The following is a 9438-nucleotide window of genomic DNA, read 5'->3' on the forward strand; positions in this document are numbered from 1 at the left end:
GGGGTGAGGGTGAGGATGAGGGTGGGGAGGGGGTGAGGGTGGGGGTGAGGGTGGGGTGGGGGTGGGGGTGGGGGTGAGGGTGGGGAGGGGGCGCCGGCGCCCACAAAGCACGAATTAAACGCCCATGAAATCAAGCACGACGCCAACTGGGCCGACTTGAGACAAGCCAGTGTGCGGCTCTTCCCCGGCCTGGGAACTTTCCCCAGAAACAGCGCCCTCGGCCCGGAGTCCCGCGCCTCGCCCAGGGCCCCGCTGCCCGGCGCCCGGCCCTGCCCTGTCGCCCCCGCCGGGCCCCTGCAGGCCGGGTCGGAGCGTCTTGTCGGTAAAGGCTCGGCCCGGCCGCCCGGCTCTGCGTCCCCAGACCTCCGCCAACACGCCCCCTCCGGCCGGCAAAGCCCGGCCCGTGCCGGCCAGATGTGCCCAGCGCCGGGAAGAGCCGGGCCGGGGACGGCCTGGAGCCCGCGCGGAGGTTTTTCCCCGGGAGGCTCGAGCACCGCGGAAGCCGGATCCCGCCTGTCTCCCCCCGACCCTGGGCAGCCGGAAAAGGGGTCGATGGCCGGCGTGTGCGAGTCGCCTTCCGGGGATCCGAGGATCCGGACCCTCTCGCCCCCTTCCCCGGAACCCCCCGGGGGGGACACGCTCGGGCAGGTGCAGCCCATGCCGGTCCCGCCCCGGCCCCCCGCCCCCCGCCCGAGCCCACCCGGCGCTTACCTGACCCGGGGGCAGCAGCAACAGCAGCAGCGGCAGCGCCCAGCGCAGCCCGGGCGAGCGCGGAGGAGGCAGCCGCGCCTCCCGCGCCGCCGGCTTCATGCCCCGCGCGCCCCGGAACGTGCCCGGGACGCGCGAATCGGGCCCCGCCGTGCGCTCGAGCCCGGGCACCGTCGTCGCCGCCTCCTGCCGCCGCCTCCGCCTCCTCCTCCGCCGGCCGGTCCGCCTCGTCCCCGCTCCGCCCGCCCCGGGCTTCCCCGGGGACATGGCAGCGGCGGCGGCGGCCACACGCCGGAGCCGAGCGCGGTTACCGCGGGGCGGCCGCGTCCCTGAGCGCGCAGGGGCTTCGCGGGGCGGAGCGAGCGGCGCCCACCCCCGGCCCCGGCTCCCGCGGCTGCTCCCGCCGCCTCCTCCGCGCGTCATGCGGCTGCAGGAACCGCGGCGAGCGCTCGGCCCCCTCCCTTCCCCTCCCCCTCTGAATATTCATCGCTTCCTCCCGCCCCGGCCGGCCCGGCCGAGCCCCGCAGCCCCCTCGCCGCCCCCGCCCGCCCGCCCCTCCGCCCGGCCCCTGCCGCATTCCGGGGACTCGGAGCCCGGGACCAGGCTCCGTGGCTCAGCCCTGGGGACGGGCTCCCCGGCCTCACACCCGGTCCGCGGCGCAGGGTTCGGGTGGGCGGAGGTTGGCCGAGACCCCCACTGACCGCGCAGCCTGATGGCAGACAGCAGCCCGGCGAAGGCGCGCCTGACCCGGCCCTGGGTGGGCTTGGGGGTGCCTGAACCCCGAAATTGTAGCAGGCACGCTGCACATCGCGTTCCGTCCCCCAGCCCCCGAGCGCCGGCCAGGGAGGCAGAGAGCCCAGCAGAAGCCAGTCCAGGGACTAGAAGCCCAGCGGTGGCATATGGTGGACGGGGCTCCGCTGGTGGCACCAGCCCTGTGAACCCTGGAGACGCGTTTCTCCTCCCGGGCCGCCCCCCACCCTCCTCTCCTCCCGTGTGAAATAAAGATCGTCCTGGGACCTGTGGGGAGAGAGGCCCGCTGCATTCGCGATTACACGAGGCGGTGGTTGGTAAAGTCCTAAACACCCAGCCGGACACATCGTGGGACTCCACATGCATTAGCTCTTCTTTCGTCACGTTGTGAAAGAGGTCCATGAACCGACGGGAGTTAAAGATCACAGCAGATATTACTCCTGTGCCCACGCACAGAGGAAGACACTAGGATCGGGGAGGCTGTGCCACCTGCCCAGGAGAAGCCGCGAGAGAAAGGGCCAAGCCAGAGAGTGCTAAGGAGGAAGAGGTTGATTCCAACCAGGAGAGAGGTGACACCTGAGCGAGGCTTTGAAGGATGGGTTGGGTTTCCCCAGGCCAGTAGAGGGGAGAAGTGTCTCAGGAGGTGGGGCCAACTTGGCAGAAACCAGGCAGCAGATGCTTCAAGCTTGGCCTTCGGAGAAACAGGAATGGGGGGCTGGGGGATTCATACTGGGGGAGCCTCAAAGGCCAGGATCATGAGTCTAGGCTGGATTCTGTGTGCAGCAAGATGCAGACCACGAGGTGTCCGACGCTACCCCCAGACGCCCCTTGGGCCTCAGGTTACCATCTGCAAGATGGGAACACACATTCACTTACAGGGTCTAAGGGGCTCTGCCACCAGGCGACACACCCAGAGAAGAACTGAGGATAAAGAAGCTGCCGGGCCGCACGATGGCTCACGCCTGTAATCCCAGCACTTCGGGAGGCCGAGGTGAGTGGATCACTTAGGCTCAGGAGTTGGAAACCAGCCTGGGCAACAGGGTGAAACCCAGTTTCTACAAAAATTAGCCGGGTGTGGTGGCACACGGCTGTAGACTAGGCTACCTGGGAGGCCGATACAAGGATGGCTTGAACCTAGGCTGCAGTAAACCAAGATGGCAACACTGCACTCCAGCCTGGGGAATAACGTGAGACCCTGTCTCAAAAAAAAAAAAAAAAAAGAGGCTGGGCGTGGTGGCTCACGCCACGCCTGTAATCCCAGCACTTCAGGAGGCCGGGGCAGGCAAATCACTTGAGGTCAGGAGTTCGAGACCAGCTTGGCCAACGTGGTGAAAACCCATCTCTACTAAAAATACAAAAATTAGCTGAGCATGATGGCACGTCTGTAATCTCAGCTAATCCGGAGGCTGAGGGCAGGAGAATCGCTTGAACCCGGGAGACGGAGGTTGCAGTGAGCCAAGATTGCACCACTGCACTCCAGCCAGGGTGACAGAGTGAGACTCCATCTCAAAAAAAAAGAAAAGAAAAAGAAAAAGAAAAAAACCTTACCTATGGACTTACACACCTTGCCACCCTTCATTTAAACACTATGTAATTATCATAATTCACAAGGATTTTTGTTCCTCTGTGCCTCCTCCCCTCTTGAGGCAGAGACATAAAAGGTGTTCATGTCCATGATACCCAGAGGGAAGGAAAGCTTGATTTAAGATGCTACCAGGGGGCTGGGCGCAGTGGCTCACGCCTATAATCCCAGCACTTTGGGAGGCCAAGGTGGGCGGATCACCTGAGGTCGGGAGTTCGAGACCAGCCTGACCAACATGGAGAAACCCTGTCTCTACTAAAAATACAAAATGAGCTGGGTGTAGTGGCGCATGCCTGTAATCCCAGCTACTCGGGAGGCTGAGGCAGGAGAATTCTGAACCCAGGAGGCAGAGGTTGCAGTGAGCAGAGATCGTGCCATGGCACTCCAGGCTGGGCAACAAGAGTGAAACTCCATCTCAAAAAAAAAAAAAAAAGATGCTACTAGGTAGCCAAGGATGATTGCCAATTATAAAAAAGAAAAAGAAGATGCTAGTAGGTCTGCAGGCTGCCTCAGATCCTCACAGACCCTACAGACCCTACAAACCCTGAAGACCGACCCAGGTCTCCACAGATTCATGGCTTGGGTCAGCAAACAGCTCTGTGAACTCCTGCACGCCCTCCAGTTTTCTCCTGGGTAAAATGTATGCCCAGCTTAAGTATTGGTTGGAACTGGATTTCGCCACTGCACGGTGATGAAACAAAATAAACAGCCTTTTCAGGAAAGGGAGTGCAGACCTGAATAATAAACTACCTCTTCAGCCATAAACAGATCACACTGGATTAATGACCTCTGAGAGAAATGAAATTAATCCTGGGTAGGTGTTACATCAACTGCTTGAGGACAGGGGTTGGGCCCTCCTCACCTTGGTAGCCCTGCAACGTCCCACTCAGTGCCTTGCCTGTAGCAGGAACTGAATATTTGTGCAGATGCATGGCCGCAAAAATGTATCCAGGGGTACCATGATGTGAAAGTTTATTTTTCAGCCGGGCGCGGTGGCTCACGCCTGTAATCCCAGCACTTTGGGAGGCCAAGGCGGGCGGATCACGAGGTCAGGAGATCGAGACCATCCTAGCTAACACGGTGAAACCCCGTCTCTACTAAAAATAGAAAAAATTAGCCAGGCGTGGTGGCGGGCGCCTGTAGTCCCAGCTACTCGGGAGGCTGAGGCAGGAGAATGGCGTGAACCTGGGAGGCAGAGGTTGCAGCGAGCCGAGATTGTGCCACTGCACTCCAGCCTGGGCGACAGAGCGAGACTCCATCTCAAAAAAAAAAAGAAAGTTTTTTTTTTTCCACGAAGATAAGTTGGGGAAGGATCATTCCCTTTGCAATGGATTTGAGACTATATTCCAGTCTATAGGTTTCTCCATCACATGTCACTTCACCTAGAAATTCCAAGATGCCCCAACACTGAGTTGGGTGCACTTCCTCCTCCACCCACCATAGCTCCCTGTGTTTAACCTTATCTAACCACAGCTTTGTAATTGCCTGTTTATTTCGCCATCTTCCTTGCTGGACTCTAAGGCCCTTGAAGATGGGGTCTGCATCTTGTTTATCATTGTATCCTCAGCAAATAACAGTCACTCAGATAATATTGATTTAAATTAAATAGCAAACTAAGGTATTATGTATATGCCTGTTCTCTCACGCACAAAACAAATTCCATCTGCAAACAGCTTTTCAGGAATAAATTCTACTATGCAAAGTTCAGGACACATTCGCCTTGAGAATATACAATATTTGACCTTCTAATCATGTCTCCTTCAAACAAACCTAAAGCTTTACTGAACAGAGGGCCAAATAAATAGAGGACCAAAAGGCCAAACCAAGAACCTGGAGTGGAGGGCTCCTGGATGCATTTCAAAACTGCCTCATAGAAGCCACCCAGTGGCAGCTCACACCTATAATCCCAGCACTTTGGGAGGCCAAGGTGGGCAGATCATGAGGTCAGGAGTTTGAGACCAGCCTGACCAACATGGTGAAACCCTGTCTCTACTAAAAAATACAAAAATTAGCCAGGGGTGGCGGCACGCGCCTATAATCCCAGCTACTCAGGAGGCTGAGGCAGGAGAATAGCTTGAACCCGGGAGGCGGAGGTTGCAGTGAGCCGAGATCACGCCATTGCACTCCAGCCTAGGCGACAGAGCAAGACTCTGTCTCAAAAAAACAAAACAGAAAAAGAAAAAGCAACTCAATGGCTTGTTATAATATAGATTCCCAGGCCTTTCCATAGACGGTAGAGGGCGAAGCCTGGGAATCCGTATTTTTATTTTTATTTTTTTAGACAAAGTCTTTTTCTGTCACCCAGGCTGGAGTACAGTGGCGCGATGTCGGCTCACTGCAACCTCTACCTCCCAGGTTCAAGTGATTCTACTGCCCTAGTAGCCAGGATTACAGGTGCCCACCACCACACCTGGCTAATTTTTGTATTTTTAGTAGAGATGGGGTTTCTCCATGTTGTCCGGGCTAGTGTCGAACTCCTGACCTCAGGTGATCTGTGCCCACCTCGGCCTCCCAAACTGCTGGGATTACAGGCGTGAGCCACCACACCTGGCCAGGGAATCTGTATTTTTAACTAGCCCTTGGAAAATTCTTACTGTCAGGCATGATTAGAAAACATTGTTTAGGCCGGGCGCGGTGGCTCACACCTGTAATCCCAGCACTTTGGGAGGCCGAGGCGGGCAGATCACGAGGTCAGGAGATCGAGACCATCCTGGCTAACACAGTGAAACCCCGTCTCTACTAAAAATACAAAAAATTAGCTGGGTATGGTGGCAGGCGCCTGTAGTCCCAGCTACTTGGGAGGCTGAGGCAGGAGAATCACTTGAACCCAGGAGGCAGAAGTTGCAGTGAGCCAAGATCATGCCATTGCACTCCAGCCTTGGCTACAGAGTGAGACTCCGTCTCATAAATAAATTAAATAAATAAGGACCATTTATCAGGTACCCACTGGATGCCAGCACTCATCTAGGTACTTTACATCCATTATTTCTACTCCTTACAACAATGCTGTATAATAGGCATCATCATCAATATTTTACAAATAAGGAAACTGAGTCTCAGGCTTACGTACTTACACAAGGTCACACAGTTTCAGACTGGCAAAAACCAGGATTTAAAACTCTATCTCTCTTGCCACTATGCCATGATGTTCCTCCCGTTGACATTTGTAGACAAGTTAACATAAAGTGATCTGTGTTGGATCTTATTTCTTATATTATTACTCTCTTGGGCCTCCGTTGCCCCAACTTTAGAATGGGAAGGGACAGAGTACAAGACTTTCTTCTTCATCCCCCAGGAACAGGGAATAGGTGAAGCAACTATGTTTAACAGCAAGTCCACTAACCCACCAGGAGGCAGCTCTGCTGAGCACCGGCCTAGAACCAGGTCACCAGCCCCGCAGGGAGCCCATTGAGCCTGGCAACCCTCGGTGTATTTTAAAAGCCACCATGAGCAAACCATTCTCCAAAGCCCTTCTAAGCGGAATGGAATGTTTCTTGGGAGTCTGATTAGCTAATGTTGCAGGCATGGCTGCCCTGAGACCTTCCTGCCTCACAGACTGAATTGAATCAGAATGGAAAGGAAGACTTTTAGAAAATTCTTTAAAAAAAAAAAAAAAGTAGCACTTCATCTTTATAATAGTAACAGGATGTTTCCTGTGGACTAATAACTGGGCTGTGGTTAGAACTCCGTGTTTGTCCACCAGACCTCAATTCCTCTCTAAACACTGTCTTAGTCACCTGCCCATGCACAGAGCTCGGGAGTGCCTTGGCAGTCCTGTTCCTCATTTCAAGCATTTGCAACATTAAGCATTTTCCCAATTCTTTTCTAGTGTATGCGCGCGTGCATGCGTGCGTGTGTGTGTGTGTGTGTGTGTGTTAAGAAACAAAGTTTGACTTCCAAAGAGATAGTTGCATGCCAAACCCCAAAAACAAGAGACTAGAATGCAACCCAGTCAGAACCCAACAATCATATTTTAACCATAAATTTCCCCAGATTTTCAATGCAGGGGAATAAAAGCCTGTAACGTCTGGGAGAGCAGAAACAGGGCTGTTGCTGTCAAAGGTCCCCACCCTGTCCCCATGTCAGAAACCCACTGGCCTCTGTGCCCCAGCCCACCTCCAGAGCTGTTAGGATCTGAGTCAAACCCCCAGTGAGCCCAGTACCTGCATGTCTGGCAGGACAGACCCAGGACCCAGGGTTTCAGGATATCTGAAAACACAGGGAGTGTGTGACAGGGACAGTCGAGGCCTAGAGGGCAAGGAGCTTTTGTCTAGGGCTTGAGAACAACTTCTATACAAAGCCCAGAAGTGAGCTGGGCGTGGTGGCTCACACCTGTAATCCCAACACTTTGGGAGGCTGAGGCAGATGGATCACCTGAGGTCAGGAGTTCAAGACTAGCCTGGCCAACACAGTGAGACCCTCGTCTCTAGTAAAAATACAAAATTAGCCAGGCGTGGTGGTGCATCCCTGTAATCCTAGCTACTCAGGAGGCAAGGGTGGAGAATCGCTTGAATCCAGGAGACGGAGGTTGCAGTGAGTTGAGATTGCACCATTGCACCCCAGCCTGGGCTACAAAGTGAAACTCCATTTCAAAAAAAACAAAGGCCAGAAGTGGCAAGCAGTGGGCAGGAGGCAGTCAAGCCTGCAGCAGAACCATCACCTCAAACAAAGAAAGGATTGAGAGGTACAAAGACAAGAAGGGCGCAAGGCCAGAGGCCCACGGCTTCTCTGCATCTGGGTCCTCCAGGCTGGTTAGAAATAAATTAATTTTTTCCAGGCTTGAAAAGAATGTTATTTTTTTTTCAGGCTGAAAAAAATTCTTAATCACATTGTGCTGGCTGCATAGAACACCTCAGTCTCTAAATTAACTTGGACCAATTGTGTCATGTGGAAAAGTACCCTGCAATCTAAATAAGCAAATGAAAATTATATATGGTAGCCAGGCACAGTGGCTCACACCTGTAATCCCAGCACTTTGGGAGATCGAGGCGGGCAGATCACTTGAGGTCAGGAGTTCAAGACCAGCCTTGCCAACGTGGTGAAAACCCATCTCTACTAAAAATACAAAAAAAAATTAGCCGGGCGTGGTGGTGCATGCCTGTAATCTCAGCTACTCGGAAGGCTGGGGCAGGAGAATCGCTTGAACCCCGGGAGGCAGAGGTTGCGGTGAGCCGACATCGCGCCATTGCACTCCAGCCCAGGCGACAGAGCGAGATTCCATCTCAGAAAAATTTAAAAATAAATAAATAAAAATTAAAAATAGTCAGGCGCAGTGGCTCACGCCTGTAATCCCAGCACTTTGGGAGGCTGAGGGGGGCAGATCACAAGGTCAGGAGATCGAGACCATCCTGGCTAACACGGTGAAACCCCGTCTCTACTAAAAATACAAAAAAATTAGCTGGGCATGGTGGCGGGCGCCTGTAGTCCCAGCTACTCTGGAGGCTGAGGCAGGAGAATGGCGTGAACCCGGGAGGTGGAGCTTGCAGTGAGCCAAGATCGCGCCACTGCACTCCAGCCTGGGCGACAGAGCGAGACTCCGTCTCAAAAAAAAAAAAAAAAAATGTGGGTTAGATTGGCGTATCAGTCAGAATGGGCTAGGTTATGCTAGAGTCACAAACCACCCCTCCAAATCTCATGACTTAAGACAACAAAGCTGTATGTCTTTTTCTCGCTGCATGTCCATCACAGGTCAGCACAGGGCTATGCTCCATGCCATCCTCACTTCAGGGCCTGTCTGCTAGAGCAGACACCGAAACACTGCCAGTTGCCATGGCAAAGGGAAAGAGACCTTGAAAGGGTCTGGAACCAGCAATTAACTGTCCAGTCCTGGGAGTGACACGCATCTCTTGTTCACAGCTCATTAGCCAGAACAAGTCACTTGGCCCCACCTAACACACAAGCTGGCAAGTATAATCCTATCATATGTCAGAAAGCAGGGTGAGAAATGTCTGCTGAACAGCATTAATAACCACCACAATCAGAGTCTCTAAAATGTTGCTATTAAGAATGTAATCACCAGGCGCGGTGGCTCACGCCTGTAATCCCAGCACTTTGGGAGGCCAAGGCGGGAGGATCACGAGGTCAGGAGATTGAGACCATCCTGGCTAACACGGTGAAACCCCGTCTCTACTAAAAATAAAAAAAAATTAGGCGGGCGTGGTGGCGGGCACCTGTAGTCCCAGATACTCAGGAGAGCGAGGCAGGAGAATCGCTTGAACCCGGGAGGTGGAGGTTGCCGAGATCGCGCCACTGCACTCCAGCTTGGGCAACAGAGCAAGACCCAGTCTCAAAAATTCAATCAATCAATAAATAAAAAGTGGGGGTGGGGTGGGGGTGGGGTGGGGGTGGGTTGGGGGCAAAAGGCCAGGTGTGGTGGCTTATGCCTATCAGCCCAGCAC

General features: G+C 54.2%; 1 protein-coding gene across 2 annotated transcripts in view; it reads right to left on the minus strand.

Annotated features, from left to right (window-relative positions):
* Nucleotides 1-1053, minus strand: part of PTPRJ (protein tyrosine phosphatase receptor type J) — a 187628-nt gene extending 186575 nt beyond the window's left edge. For both annotated transcript variants that reach the window (XM_032165926.2, XM_058446819.1), the window contains exon 1: nt 712-1053. In XM_032165926.2, the coding sequence (XP_032021817.2) occupies nt 712-975 (264 nt within the window). In that variant the 5' untranslated portion in view covers nt 976-1053. The remainder of the gene's footprint in view (nt 1-711) is intronic.
* Nucleotides 1054-9438: the final 8385 nt, after the last annotated feature.

The sequence above is a fragment of the Hylobates moloch genome, unplaced genomic scaffold, assembly GCF_009828535.3.
Source record: "Hylobates moloch isolate HMO894 unplaced genomic scaffold, HMol_V3 SCAFFOLD_11, whole genome shotgun sequence".
NCBI classification, from domain to species: Eukaryota; Metazoa; Chordata; class Mammalia; order Primates; family Hylobatidae; genus Hylobates; species Hylobates moloch.